The sequence below is a fragment of the Cydia pomonella genome, chromosome 20 (assembly GCF_033807575.1).
Source record: "Cydia pomonella isolate Wapato2018A chromosome 20, ilCydPomo1, whole genome shotgun sequence".
NCBI classification, from domain to species: domain Eukaryota; kingdom Metazoa; phylum Arthropoda; class Insecta; order Lepidoptera; family Tortricidae; genus Cydia; species Cydia pomonella.
The window spans coordinates 13,970,084-13,992,957 of record NC_084722.1 but is presented as its reverse complement, the minus strand read 5'-3'; the positions used below and the strand labels follow the sequence as shown (position 1 = coordinate 13,992,957).

Genomic DNA, 22,874 nt, shown 5'->3' with positions numbered 1-22,874 from the left:
TGTTTAGTATAAATTTTATTTTGACACTTGGAGTGACTTTACACCTCCAAATCTTATTAGTATTAGTACTCTGACATTGGGGACCTTTTACATCTCAAGATTTAATGTATTTTTAACCATAGAGACTATACATCTCTATTGTAGTAATTATTTATTTTAAGATTATTATAGTGTAATGTTTCCCCAGGTATTGGCTGTTGTATTTATAAATGTTGTAATGTATTTTTCATGTCACTATATGATGTTACTATAAATGTTGTATTGACTTGTTAAAACAGCCCTTGAGGCCTGCTTGCAGAATAAATTTTTGATTTTTTAATTTGAATTTTGAATAACTAATTCTCATAAAAACCGGTTTAAAAATAACAGTTTTTCGAGCGAAACCGAAATTAAAAGTTTTTGCGCCAAGTACATGATAACGGTTTGGAAATTTAACCGGTTTCCGAGCCTTGAATAATCCTTGGGTAAATGCAAATATTAATCTTAAATAATAACCTTATCAGCTGCCGTATAATTACTATTAGTAGTAATACCGCAATAACAGCCATCATTAATTTCGAACCTAAGTTTCTACCATGGCTATGTTGGCAAAAACGGGTCATAAATAAATAACTAATAAATAAATAAATATTATATGACATTATTACACAAATTGACTAAGTCTCACAGTAAGCTCAATAAGGCTTGCGTTGAGGGTACTTAGACAACGATATATATAATATATAAATGTGTTAATTAAAATGAATAAATAAAAAAAAAAAAAAAAAAAAAAAAAAATTTATAAATACTTAAATACATAGAAAATACCCATGACTCAGGAACAAAATATCCATGCTCATCACACAAATACATGCCCTTACCAGGATTTGAACCCGGGACCATCAGCTTCGTAGGTAGGGTCACTACCCACTAGGCCAAACCGGTCGTCATATTATGAAATTCCTTGCAACATGTTAATAAGTTTTGTACCTTTTTAGGGTTCTGTAGCCAAATGGCATAAAACGGAACCCTTATAGTTTCGCCATGTCCGTCTGTCTGTCTGTCTGTCTGTCCGAGGCTTTGCTCCGTGGTCGTTAGTGCTAGAAAGCTAAAATTTGGCATGGATATATAAATCAATAAAGCCGACAAAGTCGTACAATAAAATCTAAAATTTTAATTTTTTATAGGGTACCTCCCCTACACGTAAAGTGGGGGTGAATTTTTTTTTTCGCTTTAACCCTAGAGTGTGGGGTATCGTTGGAAAGGTCTTTCAAAACTAATAGGGGTTTTCAAGAAACATTTTTTGATAAAGTGAATATATTCGGAGATAATCGCTCCGAAAGAATAAAAAAATGTGTCCACCCCCCCTCTAACTTTTGAACCATAGGTCCAAAAAATATAAAAAAAAATCGTGGAAGTAGAGCTTAAGAAAGACATTAAATGAAAACTATAACAGATATGATCAGTTTAGCTGTTTTTGAGTTATCGCAAAAAGTTTTCCCTTCATAGTAAAAAGACTTACTTTAATTAGGTACTGATTATGCAAATTTGCCTATTTGTTTAACTCGGGTGAAAGGTACCGTTTCATCCCTTGGTTAACAATTTACTATACTTTAAGCTCCAGTTTAGCTTATTGTGACGGAAGAGTAACTACGGAACCCTACACTGAGCGTGGCCCGACATGCTCTTGGCCGGTTATTTTATCTATTTCTGATAAATTGATGAACAAACAAATATACTTATACCTATATAGTAATCTCGACATATATCATAACGAGAAGCACGCCTTAGGTCTGCGTCGGTCCGCCAACGCGAGCTCCCGTTGAATGTCCTCGTTGATTGAGACTAGTTAGTCGAGCAATCTTCGACTTAAAGAACGTGAGTTTTAATGTCTGTCTCACGGCAGTTTTGTTTTTAAAATTCCTATGTGACGACCGGTCTGGCCTCGTGGATAGCCGATGGAAGCCGATGGTCCTAGGTTCTAATACCGGTAAGAACATTTATTTTTTGATACGAGTCCTGAGTCTCTTTTCTCCGGGATGTTTTCTATGTATTTAAGTATTTGTATATTATATATATCTGAGTACCCACAACACAAGCCTTTTTGCGCTTACCGTGGGATCAATTTGTATAAGAATGTGCTTATAATATTTATTTATTTGTGTGTAGCCCAATTCTTGTGATAATTTAGGACTATTGTAACAGATTTCTTACAAACGCACAGTCTGTGTTTTTTCTATAATGCTGTCGCGATAGTACCTACTTCGAAATAAACGCGCGTAACTGCCTATACCTACCTATAGTAAAGTATCAGAATCATTTTTGCATTTTTGAATTTGAAATTTAAAGCCTTTTATTCCATAAGATTTCAATTTTTTTTTGTATAAGACCGCGATAACTTACAAAGGTATAACTGGTTAAAAATTCAATATGTCCATTGTTGGCAATGTTACAACAAGTCTACTGCCATTGCCTATATTAATATCAGGTTAGTCATTTATATTTTCCTAAATGTTTGTGCTTTTTATTATTTCGATGAAAAATTGTTTACTACCTTCACACAACTCGCTTAGAAATGTCTAACCTTTACGCTTTAAAAGGACAAAATCAAATCGAGTAATTTTGAACTATAATGCAATAGAAGAAGGGTCCAAATTCAAAACTATAAAAATGACTGGGACTTAGGAGGTAACTCATAGGTGTGTATACACTGACCTGTGCAGGCATCCTATTGGTTGTGTGCGCGATGGTGGTACCTTTTTTTAAATACATGGCTTTTAGTCTAACGCTAACTTTAGCAAGGTGGATTCTGCCAATGGCATTGGCACTGGCACCTGCACCGTGGTACATTCACGTCTGAAAACATCGTCATAATCGAAGTGACAAAAATATGTATACACGACCCTATATTATCGGGTAGTGTAAACATATTTTTGGCACTTTGTCCGTATCGATTTTTTCAGACGTGACCGTACCTACCATCACATTGTTGTTTCAAAGATGAAAAGTAGTATGAAATTCAAATGTCGAGTGCAACCATCGCTTTAAAGCACTTTGCACATCAATGGAAAATAGCAACAGAATGTGACCTATTTGTTTTGAGACATTTGCTGTCCGAATATTTTTGTCACTAACGTACAAAAAGCACGTCTGTTTTCATTATCTGCATATATTTCCAGTTTTGTTTAATAATATACCATCAAAATTGAGGTGTTCAAGGTTGTCATGTCAGTGTAGACTTGGCCTAAATTATAAACAATGCTTACAATGAATACTCGTCTTAAGTGAGTTTCCATTCCAGAGTGCTAGAAAAATAAATCTTGGAAATATAGTTTCATATTGCTGACCTTAAAAAGTAGTGTCGGACCAAAAACTGGGTATTTTTTTCAGAATCTGCCGATACCGACACTTTAGTCGGACACTCCGAAAATAAAGTTTCGGCGCGGTTTTTGGCGAAACCGAACCTTCGGCCAAGACATGATTTTTATGCCGAAACCTACCGATACCGAAACTTCGGTCGAACATTATTCTATTAAAAATCGGCCAAGAGCATGTCGGGCCATGCTCAGTGTAGGATTCCAAAATATAAGTTTGAATTGGCCTCTCAACATCATCTTTGACAGAACAAAGTTTAAAGGTGCTATTGTAAACGTCATATTTTCATGGAAAGGTCTCACTATAAATCCTGTGCAAAGTTCCTTGGCCTATTCTATTTCTTACGTAAATATATTTTTGTCTGCAGGTCTGTTCGCGGGCCAGACACAGTGGTTCGATGGTCTGGCCAAGAGCCTCGGGTACGAGAGCGAGCGCCACCACGCGGTCATCATAGACGCCGGGTCTTCCGGCTCCAGAGTACTAGCATACAAGTTCCGGGTTCCTTTCACATGTAAGTAGAAGCCATAACTCTGTAGGAATAGTGTTGTGTTCCTAGTGATCATCATAGACGGCTCTTCGGGCTCCAGAGTACTAGCATACAAGTTCCGGGTTCCTTTCACATGTAAGTAGAAGCCATAACTCTGTAGGAATAGTGTTGTGTTCCTAGTGATCATCATAGACGGCTCTTCGGGCTCCAGAGTACTAGCATACAAGTTCCGGGTTCCTTTCACATGTAAGTAGAAGCCATAACTCTGTAGGGATAGTCTTGTGTTTCTAGTGATCATCACAGACGGCTCTTCAGGCTCCAGTGTACTAGCATACAGATTCCGGGTTCCTTTCACATGTAAGTAGAGAAGCCATAACTCTGTAGGGATAGTCTTGTGTTCCTAGTGATCATCATAGACGGCTCTTCGGGCTCCAGAGTACTAGCATACAAGTTCCGGGTTCCTTTCACATGTAAGTAGATGCCATAACTCTGTAGGGATAGTCTTGTGTTCCTAGTGATCATCATAGACGGCTCTTCGGGCTCCAGAGTACTAGCATACAAGTTCCGGGTTCGTTTCACATGTAAGTAGAAGCCATAACTCTGTAGGGATAGTCTTGTGTTCCTAGTGATCATCATAGACGGCTCTTCAGGCTCCAGAGTGCTGGCATACAAGTTCAGGGTGCCTTTCACATGTAAGTCATATATATTCGTCCGTTTCTAATGAATAGAGTTAGAAAAAGACGGGTACTCTCTTTCGCGTTGGTACGAGATACTGTCGCGGCTAAGCCTGCGGAGTTGGTTTGAACTCCAGTCACGCCTCGAACTCAGTTTTACGAGACTGCGTTTAAAGACTTCAAAGTTTTTCGAGATGCGAGTTCGTTTCTAGAGGACTCGCGTAAATAATCCGTACCTATTTAATCAGTTTATTTAGTTAGCTAGAGTTACTATGTGGCCAAAGTAGGCAAAAAGAAAAGCGTGGAGACCATTCACCAGATGCTCAAATGATATCTGTCGAGCAAGTATGGACATTAGATGAGATTAGATACACCAAAATCAAGGGATTGCATAGGTATAGATCACGACCTATTCAAACCAACTTAGCCGCGACAGTATCTCGTACCAACGCGAAATAGGCTACCCGTCGTTTTCTAACTGTATTGATTAGAAACGGACGAATATATATGACATTCACGACGACGCGTGCCTTGACTCGTATTGTCATGTTATTAAAGTTTAGATTTGACAAATCTGCGCGTCATCGTGGATGACACGAGCTATAATAAAGAAGATCCCTAGGTATATACATCAGTATAGGATACAGACTGAATAGATATGTAAATAGACTTTGATTAGATATGTGAAAGATTACAAATATGTCGCATCATGAAAAGTTACAGTAAAAGTGTATTTCTCTACAAAATCTTGTGTCGGCGTGTTGATAACACTAAAACCTGATAACAGCACTGTTTTGTGATTAACTATACTCAAGGCCAAATGAAAGAAATAAAAGCTATTATTGCCTATTTTAATTGGGTACTTGACACGTATTGAATATTGACCCTGCCCTGCCTGTCCTGGGTTCAAATCCCGGTAAGGACATTTATTTTGTGATGAGCACAGATATTTGTTCCTGAGTCATGGCTGTTTTTTATGTATTTAAGTATTTATATATTATATATATCGTTGTCTGAGTACCCACAACACAAACCTTCTTGAACTTACCGTGGGACTTAGTCAATTTGTGTAAGAATGTCCCTATAATATTTATTTATTTTATTTATTTATACAGGAGGTGTTTATAAATATGCTCCAAGTTATCAAAGAAAAAGGCTCACTTCTATGTAAATATGTTTCAAAAGACGATTAATAGTATTTTATTATTTATTTCATATTAAAATCTTACATTGAATCAAACAGAAAAGTGCCATGAAAAAGCTCTCTGTAAAGCAGGGGTCACCAATTAGTTTCGCTCGGGGTCTGTTTTAAGAAATGAAATGACCATCGCGGTCCGCACAACATTTTATAGAAAAAATATTTATTAAACAAATGTAATTACAGAAATAACAAAGGTATTTTTTACATATCAATGAGAAAAATGTCATTTTTTGTTGCGGACTATCTGGACTATCTTAGCTAGTGACTTCGCCCGGCCGTTTTCAAATTGACGTCAACAAAGATAATGCGGGGGATACATTTTTATTTTAAATTACGTACTCTGTAGTGCAAAAGTTGCTGTGTTCTCGCGGTCCGCACAAAATGGGTCGGCGGTCCGGATGCGGACCGCGGTCCGCCATTTGGCGACCCCTGCTGTAAAGTGTTCTGATGTTGTGTTGTGTGCTAATTTTGTATATTTGTTCGCAGTATTCGGACAGCCTAATTTAGATTTAGAGGAGGAATACTTCGAGCAGTCAAAGCCGGGGCTGTCTTCCTTCGCCGACGACCCTGCCAAGGTATGGCGCACGTAATATATAACAGTACTGCGTAAACTATATTCGGGTAATTCCAAGTATTTAATTCCGAAATCGTTATTTACGATACAAGTGCAGAAAATAGGGAATTCGCAACGAGTGGTAATAAATTAGAACACAACCGAAGGAAGTGTTTTAAATCGACACGAGTTGCGAATTACCTATTAGCACGTGTATCGTACAACGTTTTACATTACATATGGCTCTTTAAAGTTTCAACATATGCACGGCAAGTGATCATTCCCGCACGTGTGCGGGAAAGTAGCACCATATGTACTGTAAATGAACTTTGTTGTGATGGAATTATTTTCAAAACTAGGTACCCGAAAGTACCCGGAATTATCCGATTATGAAAATATCAGTGAACTCGAGTTCCAGTTATACACAATATCAAAAACCTCTCAAGTCCCAAGGGACTTCTCATACATGTTGTATGGTAATGTTTGCGGTGATTATGTTCGACGACCGGCCCGGCCTAGTGTGTAGTGATTGTAGTGAACCTGCCTATGAAGCCGATGGTCCCGGGTTCCCGGTAAGGACATTTATTTGTGTGATGAACACAGATCTTTATTCCTGAATCATATTATTTATGTACGTATAATTTTATATAATTTTGTGATATTTTTTTTTGTCATTTTACTCTGTATTCTGACCCTGCACCAATTAGGATCTTTCGGTTTGGCTCATGGTTGACTGGTAGAGAATGCCTTCTGGCATTAAGTCCGCCATTTGTACTCTTCATGTATTGTGCAATAAAGTTTAAATAAATAAATAATAAAAATAAAATCATGGGTGTATGTATGTATTTATGTATATATGTACGTACATCATCGCCTCGAGCCCATAGTACGCGCTTTCCTTAGTTTGGGGCTAGGTTGATCTGCGTAAGATTGTTGTGTGTGCCATATCGCGTGGGACTTCAAGGGTTAAAGTCATGATCTCTCATCATCATGATTTTCTCCTCTTTTTTTTTCTTTTTTTTGAGTCTGCTTTGCCTAAAGGTTGACTGGTAGAGAATGTCTTATGGCATTAAGTTCGCCTTTTATACAGTGCAATAAAGATTAAATAAATAAATACTTTTATTTTTTATACTTTGTTTAATTTTTTTGACCGAAAGTTGTCTTATATTAGGGCGCGGACACAATAGTGCAGCTAATCAAGAAGGCGGAGTTCCTGACGCCGCTGGAAAAGAGACGCAACACGCCACTTATAATTCGGGCTACAGCGGGCCTGCGACTACTGCCACAGGTATTTTTAATGAAAAAGATTATAGCTCGTGTCATCCACGATGACGCGTGGATTTGTCAAATCTAACTTTTAATAACATGACAATACGAGTTAAGGCTCGCGTCTTCGTGAATGACACGATTTATATTGGAGATAAATATAGTTTTTTTTTTTTCCTCTTCCCAAGTGCGGTGCCTACTCTAGACATCTGACCCGAGAAGATTTAAATCCCTCCTAAATTGTAGGAGGGTATCCCAATATGGGATTGGCAAGAAGCTCGGCTAGCTGATAGAGGATAGTAGGGTAGAACTGGGCGGCTAGATGATAGTGGATCATTTCTCCATAAAAATCACAGAGAGTCTACCCCAAACCACGCTCGACGTGTCACACTTACGTACGAGTTTACAAGTGCGACAGAGAGGTAATACGTCGAACGTGGCGCGCGTTAGGTGCACAGTAATACAGACCGTTCAATGATTAAAAGAGCGGCAAAAATTGTACTGAATTCAAGTGACATTGGGAGTATTGAAACCGAAATTGATATGGGATTGCGTGAGTTATGTATTTGTATAACTTTAAATTATAATTAATAAAGACGTAACCAGGCGCCACATTACTTAATTGCACCTGTTCGACGACCGGTTTGGCCTAGTCGGTAGTGACCCTGCCTACGAAGCTGATGGTCCCGGGTTCAAATCCTGGTAAGAGCATTTATTTGTGTGATGAGCATGGATATTTGTTCCTGAGTCATGGGTGTTTTCTATGTATTTAAGTATTTATAAATATTTATATATTATATATATCGTTGTCTAAGTACCCTCAACACAAGCCTTATTGAGCTTACTGTGGGACTTAGCCAATTTGTGTAAAAATGTCCTATAATATTTATTATTATTATTTATTTATCTGTTCGCATGTTTCATCATAACAACTTTAAAAAAAGATGCAAACGGGTTGATGACGGGTTGACGGGTTGATGTTGTCGGACGTCAGACCGCAGCATCTGCTGAGGATGCCTCGTAGAGAGCGAATGACATGTCGAGTTTTGTACTTTTGGTTGTTGTATTTATTTGCGTATTTATTTTTGCGGTGGGAGGGTGGGAACATTAATTGCGTGTAAAAATACGCAAGTAAGTATAACGGGTTAGCACTGATTGACTAGCACGTTATCTTTTCGCGGATAAGCAAAGTAATATTTATTGTTTTAATTAGTATGGATTTTCCGCAAAGTAACGCCTGATTATATTCATAATTTGATGACAGATAATTATAATTAAGTATTCTTGCAAATAAATGATATTGGTTGATTGAAGTTTAAATTCCTATTTATTAGGCGGGTCCACACAGAGCGAGCATACGCGCTCGGCCGAGGCACGTCTACAGTGTGTATTTTTGATATAACCTCAAACTTAAACTAGACGTAGGTTTTAGTGCTATAAAACAATTCTGAAAGATTGTGACGTTGCGTCATTAACGAGATGTTTTGAGTTAAAACAAAGCGGAATTATTTTGTATGAAAAAATAAAAGTCGTCCATTTTTTGTAAAACCTATGAAAGTGTGTTAATTACAGCCTAAACTAACTGCCCTTTGATTATGTGTTCGTATCAAAAATACACGCTGTACACTGGCCGTTTTGTGCGCGAGGAAACTGCCTCGCGCGTATGCTCGCTCTGTGTGGACCCGCCTATTTCCAAATATCTGATGTCAAAAACTTCATAACTCTCCTTCTCTGATGTATCAATGGGAATATTTTGTGTGCGTGCTTATTTTTGACAGGAACCATTTGTATGTCTACAGGAAAAGGCGCGCAAGCTGCTAGCGGCCGTTTCAGACGCAGTCGACAAGTGAGTACAATATTATAATCGCTTGAGAAATCCATATTTAAAATGTTTTTACGATCGGTCTGGTCTAGTGGGTACTCATCCTATAGAAGCCGATGGTCCTGGGTAAGGGCATTTATTTGTTTGATGAATACAAATAGATATTTGTTCCTGAGTCTTGGATATTTTCTATGTATTTCTATATAATATATATATATCGTTGTCTGAGTACCCACAACATAAGCCTCCTTGAGCTTACTGTGTTAAACTGTGTAAGAATGTTCTATAATATTTATTTAAAAAAACTTACTTAAATTACCTTCTTCTAACCTGTATTTCTTGTATTTAGTAAACATTAATTTCGTCTCAAGTCGTATTAAGCATGACGATAGTGTGTAACGCGGAAGATTCTAAAAATTTAAACACAAACGGGTAAGTCTACAAAATTCTCTATCCTCTTAAGGCCCAGCCATAGAAATGAAAAATCCAAAATTTGCCACTGGAATTTGAACTTATAGTGCACGGAATACAGTAGATTTTATTTTGTTTGAAAATTGCATGAAACAAAACAAATGCAACTCTGTCCTAATTGAATATGATTTAAATTTCATCGAACTGAATAAGTCCTACAGGTAGGACCTTGGGCCTTGCGAGGCTATATAATAAAATACGCAGTGTTGTTCAAGTTCTACAGCTACAGTAGGCGCTCGGTAATGCGGCTCCCGATTTCATCCCTCTTTGCCGGATTGTTACACTGTCGGATTACTGGATTTGTATGAGAAGCAAAAGCACGAAAACAAACACGTGGCACTACCGAACAATGCAACCGCTCTGTAATCCGGCGTTCGGCTGTGTAAACTGACGGATTATAGAGCGGGTCATTTAAGACGTTAAGAGGCCGTTATCGATTTTAGTCGCAATAATGTCAGATTGACAGATTTCGTCGATGAAATTGTACACCTTTTGTTAACTGTTAGAAGTTACAAGTACTGGTTTCTATTAGCACGTCTTGTTATCTTCCATTTTAATAAATTAATTTTCGGAAAACATACTCACTAGTAATGATTTTTTTCTATTGGATGGATGGATTTTTTTTGGAGGTAAACGCGCGTATGGACAAACGTTTAGTTAACATTGATTTTGTCGATCTTATCTGTAAATTTCGTAAAGTCTGGATTGCTAAAAATGGTAATTTTGTATTACACATGTCCTTTCTTCAACTTTAATATACTACATTTTTGTTATTATAAATTTGAAGTAGTGTAAATGAAAGTTAGACGAAATCAATTTTCTCCAGAAATTACTTCAATACAAGTGACAATTACTCTGAAAATCGACTTAATTTCAACGTAATTTTGATACTTAAACAATCTACAACATTTGGTGAAACTGTTCTTATACATCATTTTGTATAATTTACCACCATAATTTTTTGATGGATTTTTAAAAATGGTCCCTTCTCGACACTTATTACCGAGGACGCACGCTTGCGCCCTCATTATTAAAAGACAAAATGAGAAGACGTGCTAGAAACCAATACTTGTTATTTAGATATTACGTAACAAAAGGTGTACAATTTCAACAACTAAATCTGTCAATCAGACATTTGTGCGACTAAAATCGATAACGGCCTCTTAACGTCTTAAATGACCCGCTCTATAATTCTTTTGTCTGTTTTAATTTTTTTGTCTTTTAATTATTTATATAAGAATTCAAGCCTTGGCGACCCTCTACATCTCTAAGGATAATTTAATATATATTTTTATATTTTATCTCTGACACTTAGAGACTTATACATCTCTAAAGAATTTTAGTATTTTATGGTTTTATTTTTTTATCATAGTTTTTTTTTGTGTAATTTGACATTTAGAGACAGTATACATCTCTAATAAAGTATTTATTATTTCATAGATTCGATGTTTGTAATTGTTTTTTTTTTTAATTTATTGTTTGTAAAAATGGACATGTAAAAGTGCCCCTGTGGCCTATTTGCTGAATAAATGTTTGATATTTGATATTTGATATTTGATATCAATTTTACATTTTTGGTTTAAAATCGTCACCGGGCTCTTAACTGCCGGAATACTGAGCGTGCCGGATTACCCAACGCCTACTGTGATTAATATCGTTGTTGCAGGCTGGGGTATGATACACGCGCCGGTATAGAGATTATGGATCCCGCGGATGAAGGCATCTTCATCTGGTACACCATCAACCTGCTACACAGTGAGCTACTAAGTTTTTTAATTTATTCTAACACATATTTTAAAAGTATCGGTGGCTCTGCAAACTGTAGATCTGACGGCGAAAACGAAGGGGCAAAAACATTTTTATAGTATTTTATACAACCGTTGTATAAGAAGGGTCAAAAAAGGCGAGTGGCGTGAGTTTACAATGCGAGCCGGAGCCGCAAGCGTAGGCGAACATTGTAAAGGCATACGTCACGAATATTTTTTGACCTACTTATACAACGTTACATACAATTCTTTTTCTACGGGTACTGACTTAAAATAAAATGCAAAAACAAAAAAAAAAGTATAGACGCGGGTTACATCAAAATGAAAACATTGTCTATGGTGAACTTTGTTTTTAAGTGACGTTCCCGAGACTTAGTTTGAAAACTGTATTAATTTTGATTTTGTTAGGTTGGTAGCCATTAATCGCAGTATCGTTTTAGCGATTTTAATGCACAAATGCTGTTATGAGGAATAGACAATATAGACTTCTTTAAACCTTTTATGTATTGTTCTTATTAGTGTTCATGAATGTATAAATGACAAATAACAGTAGAGGAGTAAAAAAAAGTACTTTATGAACTTGATGAAATTAAGTCTTTTTGAATGCAGATGGATCCAATCTTAAATCTGGACCATTCCATTGTAAGTAGAATCTGGAAGGCAAAAATAATTAATAAAATTCAAATTGGTTGTTAATCATATTTAACTATTGCTGTACCGATATCATTCAAAACAACGAAATGTTATATAAACGAAATTGGATGAATCGCATAAGAGGTATTTCATTTTAATTACTTTTTGTAATGTATACATACCTAAATGAATGTGCAATGCGAACCGACCGATCCCCGGTCTTCGGAGGGTAGACGATGCGGTCCGACGTGTCTCTCGTGTACGTAAATACCAATTTGTGTTTTATAAAGCGAACCCCCCTCACGGTAACAGTGGATGTTACACTGTTATTTTACACGTGACAAGAATTTTGACCATATCAGTTTATAATATTTTTTCTTCGATACTAATTGGTACAGTTAAGATAAGAGGAATTTATTAGCACAAAAATAACAATAAAGCGGCCAAGTGCGAGTCGGACTCGCCGATGAAGGGTTCCGTACCATTTATGACGTATTAAAAAAACTACTTACTAGATCTCGTTCAAACAAATTTTCGGTGTAAGTTTGCCTGGCAATGTACATCATATATTTTTTTTAGAGATAAAACCATAAGGCGCGCACTGTCGAAAAATTATCAGATCTCATGTAGAGCCAAGCTTTTAAATGTACAAGCCAACTTTACAAACTTTACACGTTAGTCAAAATATGTGGCTTGGCCGTTTCGTTACATGAACTATTTATTGTAGAAACCTAAAAACCTATTACAAAAAAGTAATGAATAGTAAAGTAAGTAAATTTTTCACCTTACGTCCATGTAACGGTAGCGAACAAACTTTCATCCCCTAGTTTAAGGGGTTGGGGAGGTAAAAGTTCCAAGTTTTAGATTTTTTTTTGTTGCTTGTGTATTAATACTAGCTAACATAGTAAATTTCAGCTTTCTAGGACTTCAGGAAGTATCCTAAGAGTTTTGATGACCATCAGTGAGTGAGTCAGTGACGAAATAGTTTTGTTTAGATATCAATAAAATCTAAAGAGTATATAAAAAAAAAAAGTTTATTCACGTTTCATGCCTTATAAATATTTACAATATACTTCTGCCAAACCACAGAGTGGTTTGTTGGCAGACGAAGCTCCTATAATATGCAAGCTAGGTAGTCTATATGTTACTTATATTTTTATCTATTTAACCCCTTACCGCATGCGCAGCCCTATATGGCAGTTATAATATTCAATTCTATTGATAGCTATTAATGTTTATTTTTAAACAGATATAATACTTTTGTTTAAGACATGAAGTAAGGGGTTAACGCTACAATCTGATCATACAGTATAAAAATGCAGTGCATGTATACAATTTATAGCGGTTGTATTTTACCTTTTATTTTATTTAACAGATTATTGCTAAGCTTTTTAAATGTTCGTTTTGTTATAAGTAGGAGCTATGTAATTGAAACTTTCGGAGGCAGTACCGTACCCTCAAATGGACGTAATTAGATGACGATGATAATAACGTTTGTTTTTCAGATATAATGGAGGGTGAAACTATGGCAGCTCTAGACCTGGGCGGGGGCTCCACCCAGATCACATACCAGCTGTCCCCACACGACACTCCCAAGTTTCCAGCCAAGGATCTACACCTCGTGCCCACCAGCTCTGCCAACCTTACCGTGTACACGCACAGGTACATTTAACATTTCATATGTATGTGGTGTGAAAAACTCGTGGTTCAAACCCTCTATGAGTAGGGTTTAGTGTTATTTGGCCGCGGTTTTCTGTAAGGTGGAGGTACTTTCCCATTTGGGCTCTGCTCTAGATCTGGAATGTCATCCGCTGTGCTGTGCCCTACCACACAAAGCGAGATGACATTCACAATGCCCAAACCTCTCTTTTGGACGTAGTTTAAGGACGTACCCGGGTCGACAGTATATTTTACAGTACATATGGGGCTATTTTATAGCACTAGTGCGAGAAGTAGCATATTACGTTACTGTGTCGAACATTTAAAGGGCCATATGTACTGTAAAACGTTGTACGATACATGTGCGAATAGGTAATTCGCAACTCGTGTCGATTTAAAACACTCCCTTCGGTCGTGTTTTAATTTATCGCCACTCGTTTCGAATTTCCTATTTTTCGCACTTGTATCGTAATGTACTATTTTATATCTCCAGCTACCTGGGCCTGGGCATGTACGCGGCACGTCACGGCATCTTCAAATCGGAGTCCGGCAACGACTCGCTGCACGTCACGTCCGTGTGCGTCGAGCCCATCGTGGCGGGCGAGAAGTGGACGTACGCTAATGTGGAATACACTATCAGGTAACACGGTCTAATTACATATGTAGATACCACCAGCAGATTGTGTCAGGACCAATGAAAATTAGACAAGCTTTTGGAAAAATTCTGAGTATGAATAAAATTGAAGTAGCAATGTATATCGATTTTTTTTCAATACTATACTATAGTCCTCCTCATCGTTTTCGATGACGGCGACCCCAAATAAACACATTATGGACGTTGTCTAACATGAGCCCTAATGTGGCTGGCCAGGCCGAACTTGCTCTTAAATACTCTATTGCACGCGTGACAATAAAGTTGGCCAGCTGCGTTGAACGTGTACACATAGGAGGGCTTAGGTCTCTCTTTCCGTGACTGGCGTTTTATGTCTAGGCTAGGTTTTTGTAATATGTAACTTTTTTAATATGTGACGACCGGTTTGGCCTAGTGGGTAGTGACCCTGCCTACGAAGCTGATGGTCCCGGGTTCAAATCCTGGTAAGGGCATTTATTCGTGTGATGAGCATGGATATTTTTTCCTGAGTCATGGGTGTTTTCTATGTATTTAAGTATTTATAAATATTTATATATTATATATATCGTTGTCTAAGTACCCTCAACACAAGCCTTATTGAGCTTACTGTGGGACTTAGTCAATTTGTGTAATAATGTCCTATAATATTTATTTATTTATTATTTATTTATTTTAACTTTGGTAACACGTTTTATGTAAACCCTTTTTGTGTTTTTTTTTTTCATGATTTCGGGGTTGGTCCCATATTAAAAGTTGCTCAGTGTGACCTAAATATTCAGCCCGTAAATTATTAATAAACACCTTGTATAAAAATATTAAATTCCCCGAAATATTTTATAACATCACTTAATCAACTATGACATTGTGATGTTCAAAAAATCATTATCACATGAAGAGAAACTCAGGGGGATGCAATACACTAGGCGCCTCTACGGCACTATCTGTATGACGCAATCGCAATAGATCGATCTCTGGAAAACTTCATTTCATTGTTGCCAGGTAGCCGATTGCTGCAGCGAACTACCCAGTGTGATAACACTAATACATTTTATTAATAGTCGTTCATGTGACTGCTACATAATAAAATGCATTAATATACACGAGTGTGGGTTTAAGAAACGAACGAAGTGAGTTTCTTAAAAGGATCACACGAGTGTTTTAATGCCTAATTATGTACAGTTATATACACGATTTTATCTACACACGTATTTATTTATTTAAACTTTATTGCTCAAACAAAGAAAAATGTACAAATGGCGGACTTAATGCCAAAAGGCATTCTCTGCCAGTCAACCATTACACATACATATTATATACACATATATATTACATATACATATTATAAACTTTCTATGATGTATTCACTAACCCAAATTACAGCCAACTTTGGGGTATCGTTGCTCTCTTGGCGGAACTCGCGGATATGTGGTGGCATCACCGAAATATTTTTATGGCTCATTTTACACGAAACTTTTGCTATATTTACTTTAAAAACAACAAAACATATTCATTTTATACTTAAAACAAATCAAATAGCGGCAAATGGAAACTTTTTTCACGCATGTCACCCATTCGTAGTTTTTTTTTCAATTCAGAGACTAGAGTCGGGGGCCTATTTCCCTATCATTCGATACAAACTAACGCATATTAGATATGTCTCACGTATGAGAACTCGCCACTGCCCCGCGCTCTCTCACTAATGAATGCGCTCGTGACGTCAACACCGGAGTGCGATCTGATTGCATGGCGGTGGGCGAGTGTGAGAAATGAATGCTTGAGGTTCTGTGAGGTGATGGATGCCAGGCCTTCGAGTCTAATGTTTTTTTTTTCTTTTTTTTTACGTATTGAAAACTACACAAACAATAAAGTAAAAACGTTAGTGACTCATGGTACCAGTTAAAAATTTTAGTACCATATTTAACCGCTTGGAGCTCTGTACACTTTCTCCATACATTTTCTGTAACGTTCTCGATATCGAGTAACGTAATCCGATCTCAATGTAATATTGTTTTATTTTGTGTACAATGTTATTGTATCTTCTTTTATTATGTGCTGTTGTTAACATGTTTGATCTTGGTTGCATGACGCATTAGACTTCTGTAATGTCGTGTAAACATATTTTAAATAAATAAAATAATTTTAAAATGTCAAAATTGTATGCAATTGACATTTCATTTCGAACAAAAAGGCATCTCGACTGATATTAGAATAGATGTCAAATCGAATTGCTTTTTTTCTCAGAGATGTTCCAAATTTGAATGTCATAACCAAATCGATTTTGATGTAGTTATGAAGCAATTACAACATCATCACAGATAAGAAATTGGTTGTAACAAAACAGTTTATCGTAATGTTGGCCAGTATTTAAGGATTTTGAAGGCATCATAGAAGGTTTATGATATGTGTGTAGATAATAGTACATTACGATACAAGTGCGAAAATAGGAAATTCGAAACGAGTGGCGATAAATTAAAACACGACCGAAGGGAGTGTTTTAAATCGCCACTCGTTTCGAATTTCCTATTTTTCGCACATGTATCGTACAACGTTTTACAGTATATATGGCCCTTTAAATGTTCGACACAATAACGTAATATGCAAATTTTCGCACTAGTGCGGTAAAGTAGCACCATATGTACTGTGAAATAATTTTGGTATTTTGTGTAGCGGAGCCTCCCGGCCGGCGAACATGAAGCGCGAGGCGGCGTTCGAGCGCTGCTACCGAGTCGTGAGCGCGTACGTGCGCGCCGCGCTGGACTGGGAGCCGCGCGGCCCGCCGCGGGGCAGGGTGGCCGCCATGAGCTTCTTCTACGAGGTCGCCGCCGACGCCGGGCTCATCGGTGAGTTTACACATATTGGGAAAGTAGTATTCAAAATAAAACTTTTCGAAAAAAAAAAAAAAAATTTGGTACTAGCTTTTATCGCTGACTGAACTTTACTTTCCACAGGCAACTAATACTCATTGAGCCAATTCTAAAAACCTCACACACAATTAAGTTGCATTGTTTTATTACAGAGTTCCTATGTCCACCTCTTGTCTCCGTCATCAGATCAGCTCGATGGTACCATAATATTTTTTGTCACCCGACTTACATGTGTATGCAAATTTTCAGCTCGATCGGAAACCAGGAAGTGCATCAAGTTTAACTTGCAAGATTTGATTACAAACAGACAATGGGCAAGTGAAAGTAAATAAAAGCTTGTAAAAAATAAAATAGACATTCTGGGATTCAGATATTTTGTTACTATTACGTTTTATTCCGTAAAGTGAAATTAAGTCGCTGTTAAATAACCTACTTCCTTAACTTCCAGTTCCTCCAAATCGATCTTCCTCGTGTTTGAACTTAAAAATGGTAGTTAACTAAACTGAGGCCAAGACAACTAAACTAGGGAAATACAGCTTATAAAATTTTTGGTTGTATGTGTTCGTCGCTCAGATACAGTCAGAAAGGAAGATATTCGGTCCTGCTCTACCGACTTTCTGTATGTGCTGTATGGGTACAAACGCAACAGTTCGAAGCGACGAAAGAACATTTAGACGGTTTGACCTGATATACGGTCTTCTCCACATTGTCGTTACCATACATCGGGGTTTTCAAACAACCAGGTATGTAACCAAAACAGGTATAAACCATAAAAACCGATACTATTTTAATATTTGTAAGCGCATTTGGAGCTTACTGTCTATTATTAATTCCTAGTTTGGTAATTATTTTACAATAAACATAGTTATAAATACACGAAAACATTCCCGCACCAAAAACCCCGATGTATGCTTATAACAACATGTAGCCCGGGTAAGCTTAAACAGACCGGTCTCCACAAACAGCAACCGTTCACGAGTATGACGCGTATCTCAGCCATCGCTTCTCTCAACCTTCATTCAGGAAAGTGGCGACCCGATTAACGACGCTACCGCAAGCAAAAACTTTTTAAGCAAGCATGACATGTTCAAGCTGCCTGTATTAAATCTGTGAGATACACCATTTGTGCTTGTATCTTATACCTTTAAACGAGCAATTATTGTATATATATTTATATATATATTTCTGTGATCTCGGAAACGGCTCTAACGATTTCGCTGAAATTTGGTATATAGGGGTTTTTGGGGGTATACAATCTATCTAGATTGCAACTCGAAAACACGCGTTTTCCCAAACATAAGGAAAACGCGTGTTTTCGAGTTTTCATGCGTTTTTCTTTCGACGCAGAATATGGTCGCTAATTTCGTATTGCCGGCCACTGTGCGTCTGATCCAACGGGTTAAGACGCGGACTGCTGAACGAGTGTTACGGGTTCGAATCTCGCCCGGTGACTAACTTTTGTTTTTTTTTTATATGTTCAAGTTTATATATAATTTTTTAATTTTTATTGTTTTAGACAAGTTTAATTTAGTAAAAAAATGACCTTTGTAATAAGAGAAATTGACAATAGATGGCGTTACTCTGTAACAAGTGCTGTAAGGTTAAAATCGATTGTAAATAATATAATAATAATTGTCAGTTCACATTTTACTTTTAAGTTTATGTAGATTATCACCTATACACCACCATATTACAATAAATAGTTATAACCGAACAAAGCTCGGTCGCCCAGGTACTGTTATATTAAAGACGGCAGAGCGCCACATAAACGCGACAACATAATATTCGTAAGGATGCCTTAGTTCACGACCTCTCTTCTGTCGGTCTAAATTTCACCTTCCTTTTACAGACGTAATGAAAGGCGGCACCATATCGGTGTCGGCGTACCGGCAGGCGGCGCTGCGCGCGTGCGGCGCCAGCAACGTGGAGCAACCCTTCGCCTGCGTCGACCTCAGCTTCTGTCTGGCGCTGCTGCAGCAAGGGTACAAGATCCCCGACCACTCGCCTGTCTCGGTGAGCAATCTGCTCTCTTAGATCTCATTTTATTGAAAAATGCAGTATATAGACCTGAAAAGAGATTCCCAGCCTCATATCTCTATACGACCCCGTTACGCTTGGCCGTCTGTTACTACCTCTCTTGTAATCTATAATTTAGTCTACTGTATATCGACGTGAAAACGTATTGATAACCTCATCCCTATACGACCTCGCTGAGCTCGGCCGGCTATAGCTACATCGCTGGCAATGTTTAGTACACGATTCACTTGCATTGAGAGGGGTATAAAATCCCTGACCACTCGCCTGTGTCGTTAAATATTCTATAGTGTTGTTCAAGGACTATTTATCGGCGTAAAAGGGATTGCCTGCCTCGTATTTTTATACGACCTCGCTACGCTCGGCCGTCTAACGTCCAAGCCGTCTGTCGTCCGAGCCGTCTACGTCGTTGTTAATTGCTAATTTTGTCCACGATTCGCTTGCATCGAACTCTTCTGTCCGTCGATGATATAACTGGACAGGGGTACAGTTAGTACAGTATTATAATCTACTCCTAAAAAAATGATGGACCCTGGAGGGAAAGTGCCTTAAACCCTAAGTTAGCTCATTTTATTTAAAGGAAACATTCTTTGATTTTTAAAAAGAAACAAAACTACATTAAAAAATATCGCAAACATCTCGCCCGGGAACCGAACCGAAATATTAATGTTTAAATTTCTCCAAGAAACAGGTTTTACCCTCGTCTGTCGTACAAAATGTAGGTACACATGAATATTTTTAGACAAACAAATTGTAAAAATTATTTGAATGCAAATTTCTTTCTTTGTAACCTTTTGATCGGCAAAGACGTCATATGACGCGCGCGGCTACAGCCCAATATCAACCTTCATGCGTACCGACAAGGTTCACGATTACGCGTCGCGTACGATAGGCGTGGCATTCAAAAGGTTAAAAATAAAATGAGCTAACTTAACGTTTTTTTTCACCTGTAGATACAATTCATAGTAAATAATATAGTGTGTTTAAAACATACATAATACATTTTTATTTATTTAACAGCTATTCAAGAAAGTGAACGGGCACGAAGTCTCCTGGGCGTTAGGGCTCGCCTACACTTCCATTGTGAATCGCCTCGCCGAGACCAAAGTGTAAACACGCCCTAAGTATTCAACCTAGCCTATAGGCTATGCGAACCGTGGTGGGGGAACTAAAAGCACAAATACTTGGTCTTATGTCAGCCATATGATTAATTCAGCCGCCTGGTGGGCGCCACTGTCGTGCACGTAGTCAATATTGTAGCGGGTGAAAAGGAAGGAGTTCAGTATCAGTGAATTAATAGAAGCCAGCGAGTCTTTAGGCAAAACATTTGACGTAGTAAGTATTTTTTATTATAAATTAATTTTTAACAAGCACTTGAACTCACGGCCTCTGGATCGATACTCCAGCGCTCTGCCAACTGAGCAACCAAGACCTCATCCATAGTCAGCATATTTTCCCACGATATTGGTCTAGGGGACCTTACCGACATCTACCGTAAGAGCGTTATACTTCTTAAACGGCTACCGCAGTTCCAAGTCATTGGAAATTCACCAACGGAAGTGGTACCCATACTAAATTATTTTTAACAGGCAGAAACGTCTGCGAACATTGCCATTATGCTCAGTTGGCAGAGCGCTGGAGTATCGATCCAGATGCCGTGAGTTCTAATCTCACCCGAGGCAGTAATTTTTCCACTTTTAAATTTATTTGTTTTTTTATTCCAACATACAAAAAAATGTAGTATTATTTTTAATTAAACAGCGTACCAAACGGTAGCTAGTATAAACTGAAACGATGCAAACCTATTGATTTATTTTGAATTAATGGTCTTGTGTAGGTATTTATTTGATGAGTGAAACTGTTTAGCTAGACCATTTTTCACATTTCGAGTTGTGTAATTCCGAATATAGTATTAGAATGTTTTGCCTAAAACTGTTTTGTGTAGAAAATGTTAAAAGGCACTCTTAAAAGACCAATTTTAAACCTTATCGGACTTAAATGAGCTCTAATATTGGTTGTTTAATTGGGAATATTACGCAAAGCTTTACGTAAGGGGCGCCGCAAGCACAAACAGTAAACATTGATGCATCATGTCAAAAATAATTTGTAAAACTCGTCAAAAATTTGTTTACGGCCATTGACATATATCTAAGGACGGGCCTTATGGGCAATAAGAATGGGGCCAGTGAAGCGGTGTCACGCACACGAATTGGAGCCAATCGTGCAGTCTAACGCCACAACGCGATTGGTTGATAAGTTCGCATCACGCGAGCGATTGGTCGCAACTATACTCAGTATCTTTAGGTATTTAAAAAAAAGTAAACAAACAATTTGTACATTTTCGGGTAGCTATAACATTTATTGGTTAACCAACCAAATACAAAACCGCCTGGATCTGTCACTAAACGACCAGACTTTAACCTACATTATTTGATCATATAATGCTTTCATCTACCCTCAACTGTCTTAAAGAGCCATTTGAGGGTAGATTTTGTTTACTTTTATTTAAATACCTAAAGATACAGAGTATAGTTGCGTAATGCGTTAGACTACACGAAACTGAACTTGCACCATTCTTAGTGCCCGTAAAGCCCGTCCTTAGATATATGTCAATGTTTTCGACGTAGTATATATAAGTGACTCTATATGGTTTACGGTTTGAGCTAGTGCTGCACTCTAGCGGCAGTAATACAGCCCGATTCGACTTAAAGATACGTCAAGAAATTCGTACATTACGATATAGATTGGATAAAATGTCAGTGTCTAAAGTGAAGTTTTTGTTTGAAGAAACATCTCTTTTGACACTCACATATCTAATCCATATCGTATCTATGGAAGGTGGAGGTAAGGAATGGAATCTCCATGTACCAAAAAGTGTCATCAAAAAACCTTAAATAGGTGGCGCTACAATACCTAGAACACTTGAAAAAAAGAATCAAATCATAGACAGCGCACTTCACTCCGTCAATTACGCCTAGGTTCTTAGCTACTCTAGCGCTACTCTGGAGCGATTTGGAACATTTATAGCTGACAGCTGGACACTTGCAACAGTTATACTATAAGAGATTTCACTCCTTTTAATTCCACACTCCATAATCGTATCTTTAGCAAATGTTTGACGTATCTTAAAGTTCGAATCGGGCCGTTACTCCTTATTGCCATCGTTTGGTATTTATTAGTTTCATATTTTTTATGAAAACTTTTGAAACAGTGATTTTAAACTGTATATAGTATTAAAAACGTTGTGAAAATGGGGTTTATTTCGAGTGTTATTATTTTGTTATTTATGAGATCCAATTTCTTCCTTCTTACTGTTTTTTTGTTATTATTTATTCCGATTATCTGAGAGATACCTAGTGAATATGATTTTGTGAGATACTTATGATTATTTTAATATTAAATAAATAGTTCAATTTATTTTTTGATATGATTTTTATTTAATAAATTATTGAATACACA

At 37.4% G+C, this 22,874-nt stretch overlaps 1 protein-coding gene across 2 annotated transcripts in view; it reads left to right on the top strand.

Moving 5' to 3' along the window:
- Positions 1-22,874, top strand: part of LOC133529046 (nucleoside diphosphate phosphatase ENTPD5) — a 25,965-nt gene extending 3,091 nt beyond the window's left edge. For both annotated transcript variants that reach the window (XM_061866656.1, XM_061866655.1), the window contains exons 3-12: positions 3,722-3,865; positions 6,203-6,291; positions 7,441-7,557; positions 9,335-9,381; positions 11,495-11,583; positions 13,733-13,889; positions 14,380-14,526; positions 17,185-17,357; positions 19,231-19,394; positions 20,436-22,874. In XM_061866656.1, the coding sequence (XP_061722640.1) occupies positions 3,722-3,865; positions 6,203-6,291; positions 7,441-7,557; positions 9,335-9,381; positions 11,495-11,583; positions 13,733-13,889; positions 14,380-14,526; positions 17,185-17,357; positions 19,231-19,394; positions 20,436-20,528 (1,220 nt within the window). In that variant the 3' untranslated portion in view covers positions 20,529-22,874. The remainder of the gene's footprint in view (positions 1-3,721; positions 3,866-6,202; positions 6,292-7,440; positions 7,558-9,334; positions 9,382-11,494; positions 11,584-13,732; positions 13,890-14,379; positions 14,527-17,184; positions 17,358-19,230; positions 19,395-20,435) is intronic.